Source organism: Notolepis coatsorum (assembly GCF_963971535.1).
Source record: "Notolepis coatsorum genome assembly, chromosome: 3".
NCBI lineage: Eukaryota > Metazoa > Chordata > Actinopteri > Aulopiformes > Paralepididae > Notolepis > Notolepis coatsorum.
The window spans coordinates 211129972-211157675 of NC_140167.1; the positions used below are offsets into that span (position 1 = coordinate 211129972).

At 42.7% G+C, this 27704-nt stretch overlaps 1 protein-coding gene across 3 annotated transcripts in view; it reads left to right on the forward strand.

Moving 5' to 3' along the window:
• The first annotated feature begins 10289 nt into the window (after positions 1–10289).
• Positions 10290–27704, forward strand: part of mindy4 (MINDY lysine 48 deubiquitinase 4) — a 38968-nt gene continuing 21553 nt past the window's right edge. Inside the window, exons 1-13 of one of the 3 annotated variants that reach the window (XM_084309831.1) lie at positions 10290–10439; positions 10831–10950; positions 11043–11227; positions 11380–11629; positions 13681–13925; positions 15767–15825; positions 16455–16564; positions 18273–18389; positions 18542–18636; positions 18897–18995; positions 19164–19227; positions 25152–25217; positions 27604–27671. In XM_084309831.1, the coding sequence (XP_084165957.1) occupies positions 10377–10439; positions 10831–10950; positions 11043–11227; positions 11380–11629; positions 13681–13925; positions 15767–15825; positions 16455–16564; positions 18273–18389; positions 18542–18636; positions 18897–18995; positions 19164–19227; positions 25152–25217; positions 27604–27671 (1541 nt within the window). In that variant the 5' untranslated portion in view covers positions 10290–10376. The remainder of the gene's footprint in view (positions 10440–10830; positions 10951–11042; positions 11228–11379; positions 11630–13680; positions 13926–15766; positions 15826–16454; positions 16565–18272; positions 18390–18541; positions 18637–18896; positions 18996–19163; positions 19228–25151; positions 25218–27603; positions 27672–27704) is intronic. The other 2 variants (XM_084309832.1, XM_084309833.1) reach the window with 2 other exon arrangements.

Sequence of the window (27704 nt, forward strand, 5' to 3'; positions counted from 1 at the left end):
GTGAGGTTACTTGTCAAGGGGTTTGTGTGAGTCCTGTATCAGTACTCTGTGAGGTTACTTGTCAAGGGGTTTGTGTGAGTCCTGTATCAGTACTCTGTGAGGTTACTTGTCAAGGGGTTTGTGTGAGTCCTGTATCAGTACTCTGTGAGGTTACTTGTCAAGGGGTTTGTGTGAGTCCTGTATCAGTACTCTGTGAGGTTACTTGTCAAGGGGTTTGTGTGAGTCCTGTATCAGTACTCTGTGAGGTTACTTGTCAAGGGGTTTGTGTGAGTCCTGTATCAGTACTCTGTGAGGTTACTTGTCAAGGGGTTTGTGTGAGTCCTGTATCAGTACTCTGTGAGGTTACTTGTCAAGGGGTTTGTGTGAGTCCTGTATCAGTACTCTGTGAGGTTACTTGTCAAGGGGTTTGTGTGAGTCCTGTATCAGTACTCTGTGAGGTTACTTGTCAAGGGGTTTGTGTGAGTCCTGTATCAGTACTCTGTGAGGTTACTTGTCAAGGGGTTTGTGTGAGTCCTGTATCAGTACTCTGTGAGGTTACTTGTCAAGGGGTTTGTGTGAGTCCTGTATCAGTACTCTGTGAGGTTACTTGTCAAGGGGTTTGTGTGAGTCCTGTATCAGTACTCTGTGAGGTTACTTGTCAAGGGGTTTGTGTGAGTCCTGTATCAGTACTCTGTGAGGTTACTTGTCAAGGGGTTTGTGTGAGTCCTGTATCAGTACTCTGTGAGGTTACTTGTCAAGGGGTTTGTGTGAGTCCTGTATCAGTACTCTGTGAGGTTACTTGTCAAGGGGTTTGTGTGAGTCCTGTATCAGTACTCTGTGAGGTTACTTGTCAAGGGGTTTGTGTGAGTCCTGTATCAGTACTCTGTGAGGTTACTTGTCAAGGGGTTTGTGTGAGTCCTGTATCAGTACTCTGTGAGGTTACTTGTCAAGGGGTTTGTGTGAGTCCTGTATCAGTACTCTGTGAGGTTACTTGTCAAGGGGTTTGTGTGAGTCCTGTATCAGTACTCTGTGAGGTTACTTGTCAAGGGGTTTGTGTGAGTCCTGTATCAGTACTCTGTGAGGTTACTTGTCAAGGGGTTTGTGTGAGTCCTGTATCAGTACTCTGTGAGGTTACTTGTCAAGGGGTTTGTGTGAGTCCTGTATCAGTACTCTGTGAGGTTACTTGTCAAGGGGTTTGTGTGAGTCCTGTATCAGTACTCTGTGAGGTTACTTGTCAAGGGGTTTGTGTGAGTCCTGTATCAGTACTCTGTGAGGTTACTTGTCAAGGGGTTTGTGTGAGTCCTGTATCAGTACTCTGTGAGGTTACTTGTCAAGGGGTTTGTGTGAGTCCTGTATCAGTACTCTGTGAGGTTACTTGTCAAGGGGTTTGTGTGAGTCCTGTATCAGTACTCTGTGAGGTTACTTGTCAAGGGGTTTGTGTGAGTCCTGTCTCAGTACTCTGTGAGGTTACTTGTCAGAGGGGTTTGTGTGAGTCCTGTATCAGTACTCTGTGAGGTTACTTGTCAAGGGGTTTGTGTGAGTCCTGTCTCAGTACTCTGTGAGGTTACTTGTCAAGGGGTTTGTGTGAGTCCTGTATCAGTACTCTGTGAGGTTACTTGTCAAGGGGTTTGTGTGAGTCCTGTCTCAGTACTCTGTCAGGCTGCTTGTCAAGGGGTTTGTGTGAGTCCTGTCTCAGTACTCTGTGAGGTTACTTGTCAAGGGTTTGTGTGAGTCCTGTATCAGTACTCTGTGATGCTGCTTGTCAAGGGGTTTGTGTGAGTCCTGTATCAGTACTCTGTGAGGTTACTTGTCAAGGGGTTTGTGTGAGTCCTGTATCAGTACTCTGTGAGGTTACTTGTCAAGGGGTTTGTGTGAGTCCTGTATCAGTACTCTGTCAGGCTGCTTGTCAAGGGGTTTGTGTGAGTCCTGTCTCAGTACTCTGTGAGGTTACTTGTCAAGGGGTTTGTGTGAGTCCTGTATCAGTACTCTGTGAGGTTACTTGTCAAGGGGTTTGTGTGAGTCCTGTATCAGTACTCTGTGAGGTTACTTGTCAAGGGGTTTGTGTGAGTCCTGTATCAGTACTCTGTGAGGTTACTTGTCAAGGGGTTTGTGTGAGTCCTGTATCAGTACTCTGTGAGGTTACTTGTCAAGGGGTTTGTGTGAGTCCTGTATCAGTACTCACTGGGAGGCGGCAGCTTGTCAAGGGTCGCTTGTCTGGGCTTCCTGGTTCGATTCCCACTAGTATCTGCTCGCAGCATGTCTGGAGGGAGCAGGGTCACCAGCAGGCGCGGGGGCAGCATGTCTGGAGGGAGCAGGGTCACCAGCAGGCGCGGGGGCAGCATGTCTGGAGGGAGCAGGGTCACCAGCAGGCGTGGGGGCAGCATGTCTGGAGGGAGCAGGGTCACCAGCAGGCGCGGGGGCAGCATGTCTGGAGGGAGCAGGGTCACCAGCAGGCGCGGGGGCAGCATGTCTGGAGGGCGCGGGGTCACCAGCAGGCGCGGGGGCAGCATGTCTGGAGGGAGCAGGGTCAATATTAATTAAATGTTTTTTTTATCTCATTCATTCCATAAGAACGTAGAATACACATTTATGGACTTTTTTTTTAATATGGTCCATTTGCATGTTCTTGGTATCCGATTCTAGGGACATCTATGCATCTCAGGGAATGTATTCCCAGCATCCAGAGGTCCATTACAATAATAACTAGACAATACCGCACTGGGAAATTGTGAAAGTGTGGGTGATGCCTGTGCACCGCCGGCAACTGTCAACTGTCAAATGGTGTCAACTGTCAACCTGAATTAACATTCAATATTGTCTGATTCAGTATTCAATATTGTCTGATTCAATATTAACATTCAGTATTCAATATTGTCTGATTCAATATTAACATTCAGTATTCAATATTGTCTGATTCAATATTAACATTCAGTATTCAATATTGTCTGATTCAATATTAACATTCAGTATTCAATATTGTCTGATTCAATATTAACATTCAGTATTCAATATTGTCTGATTCAATATTAACATTCAGTATTCAATATTGTCTGATTCAATATTAACATTCAGTATTCCAGTAGAACAGCTAGCTAGCTGTTGTGGACACTCACCTTCCACAGCAACATGGTTGGCATCTTGGTTGGGAAATGCAGCTTCAATCTATGTTGTTTAGTCTGTGTTCAGTCCTGTCTCACGATGCACAATGAGACAATTGTTGAATATATATAGACCACAAATGTTCTAGGATGTTCTTTTGTGACATCACACTGTGACATCACAAATGTTCTAGGATGTTCTTTTGTGACATCACACTGTGACGTCACAAATGTTCTAGGATGTTCTTTTGTGACATCATACTGTGACGTCACAAATGTTCTAGGATGTTCTTTTGTGACATCATACTGTGACGTCACAAATGTTCTAGCGTCACGTGAGAGGACCCCGATCACCAGCTGACTGCCTCCCGACCACCCGGCCCTCCTGTGTTCCATCTGGAGTCTCCGCTCTCCTGTTTCTCCCCCGGACAGACATCCACTCCAGCTCTGTGGCTAACGGTTAGCACTCGGCTAACTGCTTCGGCGCCCGGTATGTTGAAATACTCCATCCCGCAACTCCTGAGTCTCAACAACAAGCAACCACAAACTTTCCAACGTTCGTCACCACACCCATAAAACAACTTGGACTTCTTCTTCTTGCCGGCCTCGCTACATCCACAGAAGCACCTGGAGGAGGTTTGTTTACTCCTCAGCCTGGACTCCATCTTATCTGTTCTGCTGGTCGCCGTATCGCACATCTGACGCGTCATCAGAGCTCTGTTGCCAGCTGCGTTATTTATTTTCCGTAGCCGCATTTCTGGCAGACGCTCTCTGATTGGCCACTGACTGACGCTCTCTGATTGGCCACTGAAATGCAATCGCGTGACGAGCTGTGTCTTTGCCCATTTCCGCGTCGAACAGCCTGCAGTGCAAACCATAGATATCTATAGAACATGGCTGCAAACTACCTGGCGTTCTATCGCCATGCTCTAAGTCAGACAAACTCTAACCTTAACCAACTTCGAAAGAGTGCCCAAGCTTAACCAGTGTATAAACAGGCGTCGGCCAATCAGAGAGCGTCTTGCCAGAAATGCGGCGACGGAAAGAAATAACGCGTTGCAGCTGGCGCGCGTTAGTAGCACGGGAAACCCCGCGAGACCTCTGCATAATAGCACGGGGAGTATCGCGAGATCAATACTCAAAGGATTTTTAGAAAGCGTGGAGTGGATTTGAGCCTACTCCGGCCCTTACAGGCAGCTACACACTCCAGCATTCCTGCCCCTGTTCAGTGTTCACATGACCAGTTTTGCTCTCCTCAACACTCGGTCCCCCAATAACAAATCTCATTACATAATGACATTATTTTGGACTATAAATTTGACTTTACCTGCCTTGTTGACATGGCAGATACCAAATGAGTTCTTAAAGGAAAACTCCAACATTTTGGGAAATTAGCTTATTTAACATCTTCCCTGGAGTTAGACAAGAAGATACATACCTTTTTTGTCTCTCTGCATGCATTAGGCTTAGGGAACTCCTGGAACGTTAGCCTAGCTTAGCTTCATCACTGGAAGTGGGTCAAACATTGATTTACCCGAGTTCCCTACAGTCACGAAATACACACTCCAAATACAATCAAAATACAACTCTAAAACGTTCCTGTAAACATGTTGTGACCTGTGTATTTACCACGTCTCCCAGTCACACAAGTCACACGAGTATCCCAGTCACACAAGTCACATGAGTCTCCCAGTCACACAAGTCTCCCAGACACCTCCCGGTAGGCCTTCTCGTCGTTGTCAGAGATCAGCCCCACCACCACTGTGTCGTCCGCAAACTTCACTATGGAGTTGGAGCTGAACTTGGCCACACAATCATGTGTGTATAGTGAATACAGCAGGGGGCTCAGAACACAGCCCTGGGGGGACCCGATACTCAGGGTGATGGTGTTGGAGGTCTGACCCCCAACCCTGACCGCCTGGGGCCTTTCACTCAGAAAGTCCAGTATCCAGGCGCTCAGAGCGGAGCTCAGACCCAGCTCGATCAGCTTGTCCACCAGTCTGGTGGGGATCGAACGCTGAGCTATAGTCAATGAAAAACAGTCTCACATAGCCCCCCTTCTGGCAGTCTAGGTGAGAGAGGGTGCTGTGTAGTACTTGAGAGACCGAATCGTCAGTGGACCTGTTTGGCCTGTATGCAAATTACAAAGGGTCCATATCGCTGGGGAGGGAGGCACAAATGTAATCCTTAACCAACTAAACCTCTCAAAACATTTCATGACCACAGAGGTGAGTGCCACCGGTCTGTAGTCATTAAGACCTGTTGGGGAGGATTTCTTTGGTACCGGTTTTATAGTGGACACCTTGAAGCAGGCAGGGACCACGGACTCAGCCAGGGATAGATTAAATATGGTGGTGAACACTGGGGCTAGCTGGTTAGCACAGGACTTAAGTATACGTCCTCTTATCCCATCTGGGCCAGCTGCCTTTCTGGTGTTCACCCGCATAAATGCTCTTCTCACACTGTGTTCCGTCACTGAGAGAGTGCCCCCCCCCCGCGGATGCCCCCCCCTCCATGACGGCCGGCGCGTCAGTGACGTCGTTAGCCGGTGAGCTAGCATCGCCGCTGTTTGCACCCAACCGTGCATAAAAGGAGTTGAGTTGATCCGCGAGAGAGGCGTCGGCACTCCCCATTGAGGGGGCGCTGACTTTGTAGTCAGTTATTGTCCGTAGTCCTCGCCATAAACTTCTTGTGTCGTTCTGGACCATTTGTGCCTCTATCTTGCCAGCGTATGTCCTCTTAGCAAGCTTTACAGCATTGCACAGAAGAGTATAGACTGTAGCCTTATACTCCTCCATGTTTCCTGACGCTCTGCCCAGGTTATAAGCAGCGGTGCCACTCGGATAGTACTGTCAACCCGCGGTTTCTGGTTCGGGAAGACCCGAACCATCTTCGTGAGTACAATGCTATCCGCTAGTGTTGTTATGAAACTCACGACAACATCAGCAAACTCACTGACGTCACTGGAGCTCGCCTGAAGCATCCCCCAGTCGACGTCATCGAGTGCGTCCTGTAGCGTGGCTTCTGATTGGTCGGACCACTTCTTTACCTCCCGTGACACGACAGCGTCACGTGATCTCTGCCTGTATGCGGGTATGAGCAAGATGTCGATAAATCGATATATTGCCCAGCCTTAGATAAAATGTGATATACATAAATATATATAATTACAAATACTATCAGTTTTTATCTGATCAAGTTACTGTACAGAATCTAATTATGAACCGTGTCATTTCCATTGATAGAGAAGGTCTTGGTGGTTGATGGCCTGGCCTCTCATTCTGGCATCCTGGCCTCTGTTCCCTGCAGGATTGTTTCCAAAAACAATCTGTAAACACAGCCTGTAATTGTTAAATTAACAAAATAATCTATGTGCACATAATTCTAAGTGTAGTTTTAACACTTAACCTTATTTCCTGACTGGGGCAAGGGACGCTGCCACTAGCTGCACCCCCTCCTCTTTCAGATGGGCTTATTAAGGACATCAAGTGCCTGACTGAGCACAGAATCTCAGCATTACTAACACAAATATGGCACAGAAAAACATCACACGCTGAATTGAAATATTACTGAACTATTATGAATTAACTGAATTACTTTACTGAACTAACATTAACATGTTTAATTAAATGCAGGGCTTTTTTGTAAGAGAGATTGTATACAGTCACAGTGTAGCACTTCTTCTTTTTTGGCAGTGTAAATGTAACAGGTACAACCTAGTACCTGCCACGAAACTTCGACCGCGCCTTGAGTGGGAGTCGAGCCCCGGGCGTCCGCACGGGGGGAAGCAACACAAGCCGCTGTGCCAAGAAAGGAATTCCTCTCTAAGTGCTGAGCTTGAATGCCTCTGGGCAGTGAGTTTTACTTCCATGCACCGTAGTCACACTATCGCGGTGCATATCCGTTACATAAACGCCACATGGCGTATTACTGCCCTCCTCAGTTCTATAATTAAACCACGCCCACAATTGAGAAAAACTAAAATAAGAAAATTAACAAAAAATTATATCCTCTGGTACAACTCTGATTCATGCAGAAATGTCAGCACTGCCTCTGTGATCAGCTGGTGGTTCTCATTATTCAGGCCAAAGAAAGATTTTAGAGAGAAAGAAGAAACTCCTAATACTGATAACCTCTTATAAAAGATTTCCCTTTCAACCCTTAGTCTCGACGCCTCCTTTTAGCAGTCCCTCCAAACTTTTAGATAGTACTATTGGATTAAATGCTCTAAATCCAGCTGTTTCCTCCGGTTTCTGACTTTTTAGTTTAAACAAAACAACAAACCCTTACCCTTCACTACTACCCATTTTGAATATTTTAGTCCCCCCCTTCCCCCTCTGCTGACCGGTCACCTTCTAAGGAAAGTGCTCTCTTTCTACCTGCCTTTCCCTCTCTCTCAATCCCCCCAGCCTTCCCTGTAGCCATATAGGCTACTATGGCCGGAATAGAGGATTTTGTTGCTTCCCCATGAGGAACCTCTGGAGCATTGCAAGACCAGCTTCTTGAGTGAGCAGAATGAGTGAAAAGTATAGGTAGTAGGTTATTTAGACAATAAACATATACAGATCACATGGGTATTTGCTTTGTCAGGGATAGAAACGAAAAGTCCATCGTTGTCCCTGGAGTCAAGGATGCTTGGTTCATACACATACCACTCATAACTCATTACAGTAATATTTCACAATCATTAAATTTTTTTGTATCTACTTTTTCTCCCCATTTTCTATTTTTCTCCCTTCAGCAATTTCGTATTGTCCAATTCCCTCCCCTGTCTCGAACGTTGTTAGGCCATGCCTCCCACAAGCCGGCTGCAATGTGGACGAAGCCTTGCATCACGTGTCCCCTCCGGTACACGAGGAGGCAGCCGTTGCATCTTTTCACCTGCACAGCGTGATCTCTCAGCGGCGAGGGTCTGCGTGGGAGGGACACGCCGCCCCCGCTGCTTCCTGATTCTACTGCGCAGGCGCACCAACCGACCTGTAGGAGTCGCTGTCCACAACGTCCGATCCCCACTCCCTAATACTGCCAATTGTATTAGTATGAACGACCAGCCAAGCTGGTAGCAATGCTTACTTACTTACTTACTTACTTACTTACTTACTTACTTACTTACTTACTTACTTACTTACTTACTTACTTACTTACTTACTTACTTACTTACTTACTTACTTACTTACTTACTTACTTACTTACTTACTTACTTACTTACTTACTTACTTACTTACTTACTTACTTACTTACTTACTTACTTACTTACTTACTTACTTACTTACTTACTTACTTACTTACTTACTTACTTACTTACTTACTTACTTACTTACTTACTTACTTACTTACTTACTTACTTACTTACTTACTTACTTACTTACTTACTTACTTACTTACTTACTTACTTACTTACTTACTTACTTACTTACTTACTTACTTACTTACTTACTTACTTACTTACTTACTTACTTACTTACTTACTTACTTACTTACTTACTTACTTACTTACTTACTTACTTACTTACTTACTTACTTACTTACTTACTTACTTACTTACTTACTTACTTACTTACTTACTTACTTACTTACTTACTTACTTACTTACTTACTTACTTACTTACTTACTTACTTACTTACTTACTTACTTACTTACTTACTTACTTACTTACTTACTTACTTACTTACTTACTTACTTACTTACTTACTTACTTACTTACTTACTTACTTACTTACTTACTTACTTACTTACTTACTTACTTACTTACTTACTTACTTACTTACTTACTTACTTACTTACTTACTTACTTACTTACTTACTTACTTACTTACTTACTTACTTACTTACTTACTTACTTACTTACTTACTTACTTACTTACTTACTTACTTACTTACTTACTTACTTACTTACTTACTTACTTACTTACTTACTTACTTACTTACTTACTTACTTACTTACTTACTTACTTACTTACTTACTTACTTACTTACTTACTTACTTACTTACTTACTTACTTACTTACTTACTTACTTACTTACTTACTTACTTACTTACTTACTTACTTACTTACTTACTTACTTACTTACTTACTTACTTACTTACTTACTTACTTACTTACTTACTTACTTACTTACTTACTTACTTACTTACTTACTTACTTACTTACTTACACTTACTTACACTTACTTACTTACTTACTTACTTAGGCCTTTAAATTCCCAAAGGAACATAGGCCGTCGACGAAGCTCCTCCATCCTCTTCGGTCTTGTGCCCTCCGCTCCAGATCTTGCCAGGCAATGCACTTACTTACTACAAGGAAATACTGTTCCTTTGCACTCTGCAGATGCCAATTTAATTTCGCTGTACTCTACTTGTACAATGGCAATAGGCTACATTGATTCTAATCTAATTTCCAATTTATAGGAGTGGTGCTTGTTCACAAATATTGACTGAACTGTTATAATAATCTGGGGCACATAAATAATATGCGAATACTTATAATTAAACCATTCCCCTTTAAAGGAGGCTGCTGCAGTTAGTCAGGAAGAACACAACTGCATAATGAACAATAATATGGTATGTGTGACTTTTAGCAAGTGTTGGGGTATACTTTTGGGGTATTTTGGGGTACTTTGGGGGTATTTTGGGGTATACTTTGGGGTATTTTGGGGTACTTTGGGGTGTTTTGGGGTACTTTGGGGTTATACTTTGGGGTGTTTTGGGGTACTTTGGGGTTATACTTTGGGGTGTTTTGGGGTACTTTGGGGTTATACTTTGGGGGTATTTTGGGGTATACATTGGGGTATTTTAGGGTACTTTGGGGTATTTTGGGATACTTTGGGGTATTTTCTTTGGGTATTTTGGGGTACTTTGGGGTATTTTAGGGTACTTTGGGGTACTTTGGGGTATACTTTGGGGTATTTTGGGGTACTTTAGGGTATTTTCTGGTACTTTGTGGTGATTAGAAATGCTTTGAGATTCAAATGAGATGAGATGAAAGCAAAGGCGGCACTCTTTGAAGTATCAAGGTCGTGCGTGCGACGTCACCACGCGAGCAGCCAGTGTAACCATAGAAACAGACACTCGCAAACATCAAACTGTGCTGCGAGACATGCGCACATTGAGCAGGTTAACTGACAGTCAGACCGGCTGTACCCATGGATTGGACGCACCCAACGTTACAGCTCTGCCGCAGCACAGCGCACTGTTTCTCTGTTGTTGATGATGGTGAGACAACTAGTCTCTTACCTTCAGTTCTGAGTGGAGAATAACAACAATACTCGTCTTGGTTGTCTGTCCGATCGATGCCATCATGGTCGTATCGTCGGTCGAGGAAGTTTCTTCATCCCTTGTGCGGGAATATCTCAGTCGAAGGGTAGGTGTAGAAGAACGTGTCGTTGAAAATAAGCAGCTAGCTGTAGCCTGTCTAGCTAGGCTATTGATTGATTGATTGAACATTTTATTAACAGATTGCAGAATGGGTACAGTACAGTACTGCTCAATAAATACATACAATTGTTAAGGGGATGCAGACCTGAGAAATACTTTCGTCTTGTTTACATCAGGGTCCCCCATTTTCAATTCATCATAACATATATGACATACATGACATACAGATAGACAGTACTGCTACATCTATAGCCTATATTTATGACATACCAGATTTACAAATACAGTACTGTTTGTGATACAAAAAGAGTCTAAAAAAGAGAGTATATACATTTGACGAAGAAACTGTACATTGACTAAACTGTGTTCATGTGCAGGGACTCCGGAGAACGATGGCCTGCATGGACGAGGAGCTCCCGCGCACGGATTCCAGTATCAACAACAGAGCAGATTTAAGACAGATTCTTCAGATGGACGGTCTATATAGAAAGAACAAGGTACGTACGCCTATTGGTGACTAACTACTAAATGTTGGCTAACTCACTTGACTGTCTCTGATGATGATGATGTGACATTTCTCATCACGCAGGTTGAAAAGGATCCACTCAGAACACTGTTGGAGATCATTGTAAAGCATCACATTGAGAGGCGTGATAAGGGTGTTATTGATCCTCCTATCCAAACCACCCCGGCTATGAACTTGGCTAAAATGTCTCCCGTTGTGGAGACGACCCCAGCAGTGAATGACAAGATGACAGAGGAAAGCGCTAAAGGGTTTGTTTTCAGCAAAGCTGACAAATCAAGGTGTTTTTTGTCTGAATCAATGTGAACAGAATAATTTTGGACCGTCTCTTCATTGCCTGGTATTTTGAACGGTGCAATGACCCAACGTGTTTTTGAATTGTTGTGGGATTTGTCTTCCTCAGATCCTTTACAGAAGGGGCCTCTCCCTCCCGTGGCTCCACGTCTGGGCCAGGCATGTACATCACGCACAGTGTGACCGGTTTCGGCGGTGTTAATAACCTCCCCTCGGATCGTCGAAAACCCCAGGAAAATGAAAGCTTCACCAAGAGGGAAGCGGAGAAAAATACTAATATCTCTGAGAGTGTCCAGAAGAACAAAACAAATCGCATAAGACGTGGGATGATGGCTGGTCCAATAGCCAGCTCACCTCAGGTATTTCATTAATTTCTGATTATTACTGTATTTAGCTGCTGTTTGTTGTGAGACATACATAGAGACGTTAGTGGGGGTTATTCTCTTGAATGTTACTTTTGAGGGCAGTGTGGCTCAGATTGTTGGAGGAGGTTGCCTGCTTTACATTTACTCTCAAAAGACAAACATTTGAGCAAAGTGCCCTGTTTTTGTAAGAAACACAAGCTTCCCAAAGAGCAGTCACAATATAGAGCAGCCAGAATTACAAATTTGTCCAAGCTTTAACTGAGCTGTCACTGAGATCTATAATGTTCAGCGGTGGCAGTGTGGCTCACAGTAGGACAGAAATTCGCTCTTGACACGACGCCAGCTCACTCCCCATGACTTTCGACCACCAGAGTCCCTCAAAAAGCCAGGAATCCCTGATAATTAGTAAGTATATTTAATTAAAAGGGAAGTTACCTGAGACACGGATCATCGTTTAGAAAAATATGATCTATTATTCATTTGTGTTTTTGAACATGCATAGTTAAATCGGCTTTCTTTTATTTATGCAGATGTCAAGTTACTGATCTCTATTTATGAATGTGGTAAAGGGCATTGTGATGTATATGAATTGCTTATCCAGCCTGACCCCTCCCTGTCTTTAGCCAATAAGCAACAGGCTTCCTGTGGGAAGGGTTTAAAGGGTCTGTTTCTAATGCCTTGTATAACTCTGAAGAAGGCACGTTTGTGTTGAAACATTTGTGATTTCTTTGCACCCTATTGAATAATTCGATGTGTCTCCAGCACCGATCCGACTTTTTCAGTCCCGATACCGATACCTGGGCTTTGGGTATCGGCCGATACCGAGTACCGATCCGATGAATGAATGAATGAATGAATGAATGAATGAATGAATGAATGTTATTTAACAGATTGCAGAATGGGTACAATACAGTACGGCTCAATACATACAATTGTTAAGGGGATGCAGACCTGAGAAAGACGTTTGTCTTGTTTCCATCAGGGTCTCCCATTTTCAATTCATATAGACATATATGACATACATGACATACAGATAGTCAGTACTGCTACATCTATACATTTATGACATACCAGATTTGCAAATACAGTACTGTTTGTGATACAGAAGGAGTCAAGAAAAGGGAGTATATACATTTGACGTAGAAACTGTACATTGGAGGAGGTTGGGTGGGGGGGGTTGGGTACATTGGGATATTGACAACCATACTGGGTAATTTACATTGGAGGTGGTTGGGGGGGGTTAAACGGTATGCCTCACTGTGTGGAAGAGACTGGGATCATTCTTTTGTGCAAGGCAACATCAGGCTTGACTTAAAACATTACTTTAACTTAGTGAAACAAAATGTAACAAATTAACACATAGATATAAATGTACTGAATTGTTATTTATTTTATTTTGATCCACTTTTTCTCCTGTTTTTTCTGTGTTTTTCTCTCATCCCAATTTTAGTCGTTATGCCAATCCCCCCTTCCTGGTCGTTGCTCGCATGTGCCCCCCACTGGTCGGTCTAGGGAGCCCTGAAGTCTATCAGATGCTTCCTCAGTCACATAGGAGACAGCCAGCAGCATCTTTTCACCTGGCAGCGAGGACTCTCATTGGTGAGGTGTAACGTGTGGGAGGTCACACTACCATCTCCCTCCCTCGCTGTGCAGGCGCCCTGACCGACCTGTAGGAGTCGCTGTTTACAACGACCAGAATACGACCCCACCGGCTTCCCTCCCGCTGACTCTGCCAATCGAGCCAGTATGACAGCCGGATTTGATACCAGTGTCTCTCGCGTTGGTGACGAGCGCTTGGTCCGCGCTTGTCTCCGATACCCGATCTAGCTATTTTAGTCATATCGGGGCCGATATCCGATATCAATATCGGATCGGTGCATCCCTCATTTCCAGTACCTTACTTTTTGGTGTCTATATGGTCCTTATCGAAGTAGCACCGGTCCTCATATGAACAGGTTTAGCACGTCGTGAACACTCTCATCACGTTTTAAGCACATCACTTCATATTCACATTTCCTTTTCCCCCCCGGTATCTGCCCTTGTAGGAAACTAACAGAAAACGTCAGACTCGAAGGGTCGGGGTGCCCCCCCCCGCGCTGCCCGTCAACGGCGAGGACAACTGGGGCACTAAGGATGAGCCCTCTGTGACCGGCCTGCAGGGAAGGAGCCTGGAGAGGAGTGGACCGACATCACATCACATCAGGGTCACAGAGTCCGCTCAGCAGAGAGGACAGCCGTGGAGCTCACCGGACAGAGGAGAGGGCGGCGACCACCTGCTGACCACAAGGAGGTGAGTTAGTTCGGACTTGTCGGCAGCACTCGCCTCCTGTGTGTTCTTTTTTCTTTTTTTATAAATATTTTTATTGCATTTTATTTTATTTTATATATACATACATATATACAGACATTAACACAGGACAAAAAGAAAAAAGACACCCTTCAATCCCCTCCCTTCCCTAATCATAATTTGAATTGACATTCACACAGACATTACAATAATAAAAACAAATATTAAATAAATGATAAGAGATCACAAAAAGACAAATAAAAATAGAAAATAAATAAATATACAAATAAAAAATAAAAACCTTTCTTCGGTTTTATTTATTTTAGTTTATTTATCGGGGACAATGCAAAAGAAAACATCGTTTTCTACAATAACAAGATACAGATGCATTGCATGTAGGATTTCTAGCCAAGGGTAATTTGCAACCCCGGGTTTGGCTTTTCTACTTTAAAGTGACATATCATCATTGCCAAAAGTACATTAGTTAAAATGAGCACATAATTAATAGTGACATTCTTTACATGATCATACAATAATTATGATAATCACATCACATTACAATCATTCTACATGTGTTGTATGTGTGTGTGTTCTCTGATTCATGGCAATATTATGTGTATTTGTTCATGTTTATAGGTGTGTGTGTCTGTGTGCATCATCATCATCATCATCATCATCATCATCATCATCATCCATCCTTTATTTATTCTCAAATACAATTGAGGTCACCCTCCTTTTCAATGTCGTCGAGACTTTACAGACATTTCAATGCACACATTTCTACGATATAACAATAATAAATATGAATAACTATCTATATAGTACTCTTCACACATGGACCACAGTCCAGAGTGCACCACAGCAATTAGTATAAAATGGACATAGGCATAAAATCAGCACACAAATTGACAAAATTAAAAAACAATGCATAAATTGCAGAGATAAGAATAGGTATAAAATACAATAAAAGTGGTGCAATGTAAACGTGCAGACTTAAGAATAGGCATAAAATAAGTACAATAGTACAGTGTTGCTTGAAGGCATGTGAACCCCCCCGGTACAGTCAGTCCCCCAAACACCCCACACATCAATCCCCACCACATCCCCATCCAATAGACACCCCCCCCCCCCCCCGATAAAACACGGCATGACCGAAGGAAAACACAAACAGCCTGCGCGCCACTCACACCGCCATGCACAGCGACGGCAATGCCACCCCATGTACTGTAGTCTTATGTAGTAATATGTATGTATGTGTGTCTGTTCCTCTCGGGTATGAGGCACATTTATCCTTTGATCGTTTCTGGTTGTTCAGAATGTCTTTCTTTGTTGTGGAATATTTTAAATCAGCCATGACCGTGAACTGTAGACATTTAGACTAGTCAATTTGTATATACAAATATAACATAGTTTATTATCTGTTTCTGTGGCCACATAAAGAGTATGCTTAGTTTATAATCAGAGAGACAAGTGTACACTTCTGACCAGAAAGTGAAGAGCTCTGGTCAGGCTTACAATTAAGTACAAAGATGACATGACGTCAAAAGATGAACAGATATGACAAGAAAGGTAAACAAAAATGAGAAAATGAAAACAAAAGATGGGTTTAGGGCCTTTGTCGTGTCTGACACAAGACTGGAGTCAAGATTAATTGGAAAAGAACCTTGGACGTGTGGTATCTATGTCAAACTGTTCTGGGCCTTGGCCGTTGTTTTAAGAACATACGCCAGACTGTCGCCTAGGTGACTTGACTAGTTAAACTAGATAAAGCTTTGTACAGAGAAATATGTATTTAAACAGGACTTATGAACATGATAATATTTTCGATCACATCTTTCTCCTAGAGCGAAGTCATCGACCAAGCAAAACGCAGACGATCTACACATATCGGAGATGATTTTGGGTAATTGGCATATTCCTAATTGTCATCGACCTATCTCAAGCCCCGCCCTCTTTTCTTGATCCTCCAATCGCGACCATTGCTTCCTGAGGGTTTGCCGTTGTGATCGGAGGATCGAAAGGAGAAAAAAAGGCGGCAGAGTTTGAGATGGGTCAATAGGTTCAAAAGCTTCATTCGACACCTTTTCCTTTTTTCATCAAACTACTTGTCATCAGAGCTGACTGCAGGGTTCACACAAGGTCATTGAAGTGCTTGATTAAAAAAAAAAAAAAAAAAAATCAAGGTCTGGAATTCCTTGAAAACAGCAAAATTTTTAACAAGGTGCTTAAAAAGTAATTGAAATTCAAATCAGCCATTCGCATTGAAAGTTTTATTCATCCATGATAAAACATTTCTGAATCAAGAAAGTAATCTTTTTTTTATTTAAAATGTAACTAATTGTCGGAAATTGGTTTTAAGCCATAAATATTGGATCACACTTTCTATAAAAAGAGGCATTTAAAAGTGAATTGTATCCTTTTAAATGCCCTTTTCAAATGAAAAATAGTGCTTGGAAAAGTACTTAAGTCCTTGAATTTCATTTTGCAATGTCTGTGGGAACCCTGGCTGACTGTGTGTTAACGGATTCCCAGATGACGTGGACTTTGACGAGGAGTTACAGGAACTCTCCAGGCTGTCCGTCCGGACGAGCGTCCCACCGCACGGCCACGCAAGCTGCCCTATGGACCAACACACTGCCACTGTAGGTGAACTGATGTTATGATTTTTGGTGGTAGAGCGGTCGTCTGGTCATCAGGACCGATGTGTCCTTGAGCAAGACACTTAACCCCTAACAGCTCCCGATGAGCAGGTCGGCACCTTGCATGGTTGCCTCGGTGTGAATGTGTGAGTGAATGGGTAAAAGAAATGGTAAATGGCTGCATTTATATAACGGCTTTTATCCAAAGTGCTTTACAATTTGTTCCTCACATTTCACCCATTCACTCACACATTCACACACCATGCACCATGCGACCATGCAAGGTGCCAACCTGCTCATTGGGAGCAGTTAGGGGATAAATGTCTTGCTCAAGGACACACCGACACGCTGCCCGGGAGGAGCGGGAATCGAACCGGGAACCTCTGGATTACCAGACGACTGCTCTACCTCCAGATCCACTGTTGAATGGGTGAATGTGAGGAACTAAATGTTAAAGCGCTTTGGATAAAAGCTGCTATATTCAAACCTTTATTTATTCTCAAAGACAATTGAGGTCACCCTCATTTTCAATGTCGTCGAGACTTTACAGACATTTCAATGCACACATTTCTACAATATAACAATAATAAATATTAATAACTATCTATATAGTACTTTTCACACATGGACCACAGTCCAGAGTGCACCACAGCAATTAGTATAAAATGAACATAGGCATAAAATCAGCACACAATTGATAAAATAAAAAAACAATGCATAAATTGCAGACATAAGAATAGGTATAAAAGACAATAAAAGTAGTGCAATGTAAACGTGCAGACTTAAGAATAGGCATAAAATAAGTACAATAGTACAGTGTTGCTTGAACGAAGGCATGTGAACCCCCCCCCCCCCCCCCCCCGGAACAGTCAGTCCCCCAAACACCTCACACATCAATCCCCACCACATCCCCATCCAAGACACCCCCCCCCCCCCCGATAAAGCACGCCATGACCGAATGAAAACACAAACAACAGCCCGCGCGCCACTCACACCGCCATGCCCCGAACCACAACAAGGAATACGGCAAATCCCACGCCCCCCCCCACCCCCGAACTCCACAGAGGAATGATAGCCACGCGCCCCAGGACCCGCAGCCACGCCAAAGGAGACACGACTGCACACACTCGAGTCAAGTCAAGAGGTTTATTTGTCACATACACACCAGGGCATACAGTGAAATGCGGGGGGTCATGCCCGTATTGATTGTGCAAAATACAATAATAAAATAGAATGAAATAGGCATAGAAAAAAATTTAATGGATAAGACACAAGATATGCATGGTAAAAAAAAGACATGCTAGGTTCCTGAGAAACTGGTTCTTATATACACTACTATGCGATATACAATTTACAATGTTACCTCTTAATGTATCTAAACTATACAGTACCTCCTTCTTTTAAAAGTGTTTCTAAAGATAAAATCTTTTAAATAGATATAATATTTTTTCAAGCGGACAGACACAACAGCGGCCAAATGGGAAGACACGTAGGATCGGGACGGTCCGAGACGACACCGGGAAAAGCCGCTATATAAATGCTGCTATGTAAAAACTGCTATATAAATGCTGCTATATAAATGCTGCTATGTAAATGCTATATAAAAGCTGCTATATATACGTAAATGCTGCTATATAAAAGCACCATTTACCATGTTCTGTGGTCCCCTTTGACTCACGGCGTGTGTCTCCTGTGCCGGCCGGTGCTGCAGACCCTGAAGCGAGTCCTCCTGGGCTCCAGCACCAGCTGCTTCAACACGGAGTGGAGGAGCCAGAGCTTCACGTTCTCAGAAACACACGCTCTGAGATACGGACTCGTGCAGAAGAAGGTTGGGCTCCACTTGTTGTGCTGTAATCCCATCATCTAGTAAATGAATGCACTTAAAAAAAAAGTCCATTCAATTATAATCATCATATTGATTGATTTGCGGTTCACGACGTGGAATGTTCCCGCGTTCCCGACTGTGCCCTTTTTACGTAGGGTGGTCCTTGTGGGGTCCTGGCGTCCGTCCAAGCCTGCGTTCTGAAGAGACTCCTATTCGACGACGGGACTGACGGCAGTGATGCAGGCCTCCGGTATGTTCCCCTCTGATGTAAGCCCCACGTGCCCTGCTGTAGAGTCACTTTAATGTCACATCAAAGAGGGCTTTTGGAGAGGTATTATGTGAAGTAATTGACTATATTCACACGGGTGGGAACAGGGTTTAGAGAGCCAAAATGGCTGCCGTGTGAATGTGGTCAAATCGGGGCGCATGCGTTGTGGTATGAATTCTGTCTCTATACCTGAGACGACTTGGGTTTTAAGGTATTATTTTGTCATTTTTGTCACTCTTGAGATTAAGACCGTCCAGCGCTACCAGAAGCAAGTGTCTCGTGTTGGCTGTTGCCGAGGTCCTGTGGAGGGCAGGGGAAGAAAAACAAGCCTCCGTTGCAATGTAATGTATATGTTATTTTATATTAAATATTATTTCTCCTGTTAAGGTTGTACAATCGGACATACTTTATGAGGTAGCCTCATGTCGGCTCATGTATATGGTTTGTTTAAATTATATACTGTACGTATTAAAAAAAATAAAAAATAAATAAAACTTTCTTTATTACAGAACTTCAGGAATAAATCATTTCATCCCAGCTGGACACTACAAATCTGAAGGAATACTTGAAAAGGTATCACATTCTGTTTGGCAAAGTTATACGTTGGAATATTACTGGCATATTCTAAATATAGTTGACAAACAAACTATCTGTATCGATTGAGACATTTCTATTCGATTTGATTGTGTAATAATATGATTGTGTGACAATGTTATAGACATTGTAGACCATCCTGTCTAGAATAATATTATTTATCTTAGCTTACAGTAGTTTTCCTTTTACTTAAACTAAAGCAAATTCTGAGATTTGATTCTGTTTCATTATACATGTTAACCCTTTCACTGCCACTGTGTGATAGTAAAGGGCTAACCTTCTGTATTGTCACAGTGAAAGGGTTAACCGGCTGTCGTGTGGCAGTGAAAGGGTTAAAAGAAAAGCCCTATTCACACAGGACTAGTATTACGCGGGGACCCATGGTAATAGAGAATCCCCCCCCCCCGACCTCTGGGATTTCTAGATGCACATTCGCACTGGATAGGTTTTTACCGAGGTGATTGAACTTGACACGCCTATAGTGTTGACCGTTGGATAGGATATTAGAAAATTACAGTAGTTACATTATGTGCACCTACTTTTGGATGGAAATATATATTTTCAAGAAGGACCTGTAGGCCTCCATGCGGAGGTGAAGCAGATTGATTTGGTGTTTGGACTGAAAATGCATTTAAAACCTTCCGTATTGATTTTATTAACGACCAAAATCAACTGACAACCCCAAATTAGTAGGATGCTGATTCGCACGGGACTAATATGATCAGATAACCTCTGTTTGCCGAAATATGAGAGGTAATTTACCCTGGAATTTGACCTTTAAATTATTTTTTTGTGTATTTATTATTATTATTATTATTATTATTATTATTATTATTATTATTATTATTATTATTATTATTATTATTATTATTATTATTATTATTATTATTATTATTATTATTATTATTATTATTATTATTATTATTATTATTATTATTATTATTATTATTATTATTATTATTATTATTATTATTATTATTATTTATTATTTAAAAAACCAAATACGGACATTTTGCACGTTCAGGTCAAGTCAAGTACATTTTATTTATATAGCACATTTCCAAGCATTTATTTATTCTGTTTGTCTAATAATCACACTGACATTCATTTGAAAATTATTTCCAAAGTTAAAAGTTAAGTGTCTTGGATTGATCATGTTTTTCTTTTGTACATTCTAAGTCTACACATTTTTCAAGTATGCTATTTATACATATTTTATTTACCCAGGAGAAAAGTCTCAAGTGAGGTAAAACAATCTATTTTACAAGAGCGTCCTGCCAAGACGGGCAGCAGCGCAATTAACAGGGTTAAAAATGTATTAAACAAAATATTACAAAAATGTCCATCAATATTTGTCACAAGTCATCACCATCAGGGTTCATACAGGAGCAGTATGAATCACCCCTGATATCTGCACCCAGATGTGCCTGCCTCCAAGTCATTAAGGATGACTTTAAAGGCATCCAGTGAGACCAGCTCCCAAGGATTCAGATCATTTTGCAACAGACTTGTTGAAATATTGTCATCTACTCCCTATAACACCAGAGCTGCTCACCATATCTCGCTAGATGTTCCCCGTGTTAACACTTCCTTCGGTCAATCCTCCTTCCAGTTTGCTGCTCCCAGCAGTTGGAACGAGATGTAAAAGACTTTGAAAACGGACAAATTGTTCCCCCTCACTACTTTTAAGGACTCTATCACAGAGTTGTTTACACACCTGCAACTGTCACCCTTCAGCCCTTTAACTGTAATTTGACTGTTCTGCTTCATGTATTATATACCTTGTAATTTTATTTGGTTGTTTGTTTGATCTTTGATGTGTTAATTATTTCCCTTACCTCTGGGATGTATGTATCGTCGGTCTCTTTTCTATACATTTTTTGTCCCCTTTCGAGAGGCCCTTTTGTCGCCAGGCCGTCATTGTAAATAAGAATTTGTTCTTTCTTAATTTACCTGCCTGGTTAAATAATAATACATTTTTATTTATAGTGCACTTTACATTTCACAATGAAATCTACAGGTTAAAAACAAATCAAAGTAAAACATTTTATGAAAAGCAACAGATAAAATGGGCATGGTTAGGGCAATTCCCAATACACAAAACAAAAACAGTGGAGTTAGCCAAAGGCTCTATTAACCCTTTCACTGCCACACGACAGAAGGTTAACCCTTTACTATCACACAACCGACAGTCGTGTGTGTCGTGTGGCAGTGAAAGGGTTGCAAAGGATAGTTGTTAGGCTTAGTTTAAAAGTGTCCACAGACTGTGGAGCTCAGCCCCTCGGGTGGTCAGGGAGACTAGTCCACAGCCTGGGAGCAGCCCAGCAGAAGGCCCTGATCTCCCACGGTGCGGAGCCTGGTCCTGGCTTGATGGAGGAGGTTGGCTGTGCCAGAGTAGAGGGTGTGGGTGGAGGATTGGGTGATGAGGAGTTTCTTAACACTTTCAGTGCCGGCCATTAACATGGTAAAGCATGGTTAAATGCCAGCACCCACTTCAATGATAGCGTTGTGAACGCATAATCTCTGGCGTAAATTATGGCTATGTGTCTAATCTGCCTGTCGCTTATCAATGACTTGTTTGCAGTCAACATTGTCGAAACGGATTGTTTTTTAATCGGTTCATTTCCGTTTTATAGCATTTTGAAAAGCCCTCGTTTTCAAGGAAAATATAAAGATTCCGTGATAAAAGGCATTTACTGGAATATTCTGGCATACACAAACACGTTGTCATTTTTCGGCCTATTTATGAATCGTTTTCAAATAAACGCTAGATTATCGATAGTATATGTGTACTTATGCACGCTATAGAGGCGGGCTGAAAAATTGATTCTCTCATTTCCTCATCAGCGATCACAGCCACACACACGCATAGGGCAAACTCTGAGATATAGGTGAAAACAGGTCTTATTATCCTAAGACTGGTAAAATAAATTCCTTACCTGAGATCAGATGTTATCCAAAAAGATTATTCCAATTCCTGATCGCCATTCCAAATATCGATCACGCTTATTGATTACAGTGTTGGGTACTGTAAATACATAATCCACGCGTTTTCCGAGCCGGCGAGCACAATGGATTCTTCAGTTGGCCTTGACGGAAAAGTAAAATGAGGAAACTGCCCCCCCCCCCCCCCCCCCCCCCTCCTTCGTCAGTCTAAAGTAATGGGGTGGCCTGATATCTTTTTCTAACAGAGTTGTGTTTCCGCGGTCAGTTTGCGCAATCTGATTGGCCCGCAGTTGCACTTCCGCGTTCGGTTGCGCGATTTGGTTAAGGTTAGGGTTAAGGTTAGGGTTAGGGTTAGTTGGTTATGGTTAGGGTTAAGGTTAGGGTTAGTTGGGTAAGGTTAGGGTTAAGGTTAGGGTAACATCCTACTGGCGCGATTGTTAGAAGTAACGCGATTGGTGCTGAGATAAACGTCAGTGGCCAATCAGATCGCGCAAACCGACCGCGGAAACAACTCCGTTAGCATACGAATAGACGCAATGGGGTGCAGTTACACAGGGAGAGACGATAGGGGGCGGTATCTTCCCAATTGAGCTCAGAGAGAGTCTGCAACACTAGCGTGAGGCTCGATTGATATGAATATGAATTCAAATCGCCAATAAAAAAAAATACGACAAACAACCGCTATATAGCGTTGGCGGGCACTCAAAGGTCGGCATGAACTAACGACAAAAAGCGTGGCTGGCATTCAAAGTGTTAAGGGCGGGACGGGGGGGGGGGACACACCTTAAATACAATCCTGTATTCCACAGGGAGCCAGTGCAGAGGAAGCAGCAAACTTAAAACGCCCTTTTCCCCAATTCTGTACAGGCTTTAGGGACTGAGATCAGAAAGGATGTAGATCAGTAGGTATGATGGAACCAAACCAAGAATATCCTTATAAATAAAAACATGCCAGTGGTTAAGTCTACGACAAGGGAGACCATCCAACCAGAGCACACAGAGAACAATGGTTAAGTCTACGACAATAAGGCAGACCATCCAACCAGAGCACACAGAGAACAATGGTTAAGTCTACGACAATAAGGCAGACCATCCAACCAGAGCACACAGAGAACAATGGTTAAGTCTACGACAAGGGAGACCATCCAACCAGAGCACACAGAGAACAATGGTTAAGTCTACGACAAGGGAGACCATCCAACCAGAGCACACAGAGAACAATGGTTAAGTCTACGACAAGGGAGACCATCCAACCAGAGCACACAGAGAACAATGGTTAAGTCTACGACAATAAGGCAGACCATCCAACCAGAGCACACAGAGAACAATGGTTAAGTCTACGACAATAAGGCAGACCATCCAACCAGAGCACACAGAGAACAATGGTTAAGTCTACGACAATAAGGCAGACCATCCAACCAGAGCACACAGAGAACAATGGTTAAGTCTACGACAATAAGGCAGACCATCCAACCAGAGCACACAGAGAACAATGGTTAAGTCTACGACAATAAGGCAGACCATCCAACCAGAGCACACAGAGAACAATGGTTAAGTCTACGACAATAAGGCAGACCATCCAACCAGAGCACACAGAGAACAATGGTTAAGTCTACGACAATAAGGCAGACCATCCAACCAGAGCACACAGAGAACAATGGTTAAGTCTACGACAATAAGGCAGACCATCCAACCAGAGCACACAGAGAACAATGGAGAGTAAGGGCTTTAAAATGTGTAATGAAGATCAGAGCTCCACGGTGGACACAGTGATTGATTGATTGAAAACTTTATTAACAGATTGCAGAATGGGTACAATACAGTACAGCTCAATACACACAATTGTTAAGGGGATGCAGACCAGAGAAAGACTTTCGTCTTGTTTACATCAGGGTCCCCCATTTTCAATTCATAATGAATTGTAAGTAAGGGTGCAACTTAGGGCGGTTAGGTGGCGTAGCGGAGATTGCGTTCGTCACCAACCCCGGAGCTGTGAGCTGGATTCGCCTGTTCGAATCCAGCTCACAGCTCCGGGGTTGTCACCAGCTTGGCTGGCCGTTCACACTAATACAATTGGCAGTATTAGAGGGTGGGAGAAGCTGGCGGGGTGGGTCCTGGTCGTTGTAAACAGCGACTCCTACAGTTCGGTCGGGGCGCCTGCTAAGCGCGGATAGGACTCGAGGGGGATAGTGTGGTCCTCCCACACGCTACGCCCTCTCGGGGAGGATCCGCGCTGCCAGGTGAAAAGAAGCGGTGATTGGCTGGACGTGTGTCGGAGGAAGCACGTGATAGCCTCCACTCTCCCAGACCGACTGTGGGGGGTAAGTGCGCAGCGACCAGGAAGGGGATTGGGAATTGGCATACGACTAACATTGGGATGGGAGAAAATCGGAGGAAAATGGAGGGGGAAAAAGATCAATAAAAAAAAAGTAAGCGTGCAACTTGCTCCGTGCAATCCATTCTTTGTGGATCTAGCGTATTTTAGTATACCGGTAGTATAAAAATATATATATATATATATTTTTTACTCATGCAAAAAAAATCGCCAAGTGATGCCACTTATCGATTTCATGCAGTTATCGATAATTTGCGATAAATCGATAAGTGGTCTCAGCCTTAGATGCTTGTAACATCACCATAGTCCAACACAGACATAAAAGTAGCAACACCAAGTCTCCTTTTGGCCTCAAAGGAAAAGCAAGACTTCAGTTGTTTTCCACCAGTTGCTGAATACGAGGCTTAAAAGAGAGAGAGAATGATCAATTACGATTCCTAGATATTTGTATTGAGATACAGAGACTCAATCTCAAGAGCCCTGAAAAGTGGTGATAGATGGAAGGTTCAGTGGCTTTGTCTTTGCTTTTGAACTATGACCAATTATCGCTGGCCTGCTAAAAACCCAAGGCGTTGTTCTCTGCGTTGCTAGTTTGTAAATGTTATTAACATCTTTGTTCTAGATAACGTGGTTTACTGTTGATAACCTGAAGGATCTGCAGCAGCTTCTGGAGCAACACATTCAGCAGGTTAGAGATCAGTTTGTGTGTCAAGTTCTGCCATATCTATACAAGGTCACCACAGTCTGTACAATTCTGTCACCACAATGCTGTATATACCATATACTGTGTATATATATATATATATATATATATAATAACTTTATTTGTATAGCACTTTTCATACAGAAGTTGCAGTTCAAAGTGCTTCACAACAGTAAAAAATACAAGCATAAGCGAGCATAACAAATTAAATACAAAAAGATAGAGAGGTAGCAAGGTAAGGTAAATCACAGTTTTTCAGTAATACAAATAATAAAATAGAATAGATTAGATAGAGTAAGAAAGTGCGGTTTGATTCAGTTTAAAATAGGCTAAAAATAATAAAATAGCACGGACAGTAAAAAGTGTGATAACTGATTGTTCAATATATACTGTATATATATATATATATATATATATATATATATATTTTTTACCGCATATATACGTATGCTCACCTGTCTGTACTTACCTGCACATAGTTCTTTACTATACTATATCTATATCTGTACATATCCTACTCTTACTAGTTACGCTGCTTGATTGATTGATTGAAAACTTTATTAACAGATTGCAGAATGGGTACAATACAGTACAGCTCAATACACACAATTGTTAAGGGGATGCAGACCAGAGAAAGACTTTCGTCTTGTTTACATCAGGGTCCCCCATTTTCAATTCATCAGGACATATATGACATACATGACATACAGATAGTCAGTACTGCTACATCTATACATTTATGACATACCAGATTTGCAAATACAGTACTGTTTGTGATACAGAAGGAGTCAGGAAAAGGGAGTATATACATTTGACGTAGAAACTGTACATTGGAGGAGGTTGTGTGGGGGGGGTTGGGTACACTGGGATATTGACAACCATACTGGGTAATCTACATTGGAGGTGGTTGGGGGGGGGGGGCACACTGTATATACAAGCAAAACTGTACATTGAGGGGGGGGGGGGGAGACACTGTACAAACAAACAAAATTGTACATTGGACTATTGACAAAACCATACTAGGTAAATGACTGTACATTGGAGGGGGTTGGGTTAGGATATTTACAGGGGCCAGTGTTGAATTGCAGTCTCCCGTAGGTGTCCCTTGAGAATGAATGAATGAATGAAAACTTTATTAACAGATTGCAGAATGGGTACAGTGCAGTACAGCTCAATACATACAATTGTTAAGGGGATGCAGACCAGAGAAAGACTTTCGTCTTGTTTACATCAGGGTCCCCCATTTTCAATTCATCGTAACATATATGCATACATGACATACAGATAGACAGTACTGCTACATCTATACATTTATGACATACCAGATTTGCAATTACAGTACTGTATTTGTGATACAAAAAGAGTCCAGAAAGAAAAGAGTATATACATTAGGCGTAGAAACTGTACATTGGATTGGGTAGGTGGGGGGGGTGGGGGGGACTGTACATTGGAGGTGGTTGGGGGGGGGGGGGGGGGGTTGGGTAGGAGTGGGGGGGGGGGGGGGGGGGTTGGGTAGGAGGGGTGGGTGGGGACTGTACATTGGAGGTGGTTGGGTGGGTGGGGGGGGGGGGGGGGGGTGGGTGGGTAGGAGGGGTGGGTGGGGGACACTGTACAACTGTACAAACAACACTGTACATTGGATTATTGACAAGACCATACTTGGTAATTTACTGTACATTGGAGGGGGTTGTGTTCGGACATTTACAGGGGCCAGTTTCGAGTTGCAGTCTCCCTTAGGTGTTTTTTGAGAGTGTTTTTGAAAGTGGGTAGTGATCCACATTCCTTTACAGCTTTGGGTAGGGCGTTCCACATTGATGTGGCATAATTGCGAAACGTGTTTAGTCCCTTGTTTGAGCCGAATCTGGGTTTAACATGATTTGTGGAGCTCCCTCTGGTGTTGTGATCGTGGTATTCACTGACCTTTGGGAAGTATTTAGTCATGTACATGGGTACCTTGGTCGTGTAGTGTATCTTGTAGACCAGGCCCATTGCAAGTTGCTGTACTCTGTCGTCTACTCTAAGCCATCCTAGGTTGTCAAAGTGGGCAGGGGTGAGGTGGGTTCTAGGAGTAAGGTCAAGCAGTAGTCTGACCAGTTGGCTGGCCAGTATGACTACTATACCATACAGTCTTTACACCTGTACCACTGTACATATTATACTACAACTCTGTACAGACATCTGATTAGCACTACACTCAGTAGTACTCATTTGTATAATTTGTACCCAGTTTAATCACCTGTACATTGTATATTACTATTGCTCTTTACTGTTACATTTGCACTCTGGTTGGATGCCACACTTCTTTTCGTTGTACTGTACTTGTGCTGTATGATGACGACACGTTTGAATGTGATATTTTCTCTTCCCCTAGTTTGAGTCTGGAGCGCTGGGCTGCATCCTGATGATCATCTCTGCTCTTCTGTCCAGATCCATCGACAAGTAATACATTAGAAATAATACAGTGCTATAATC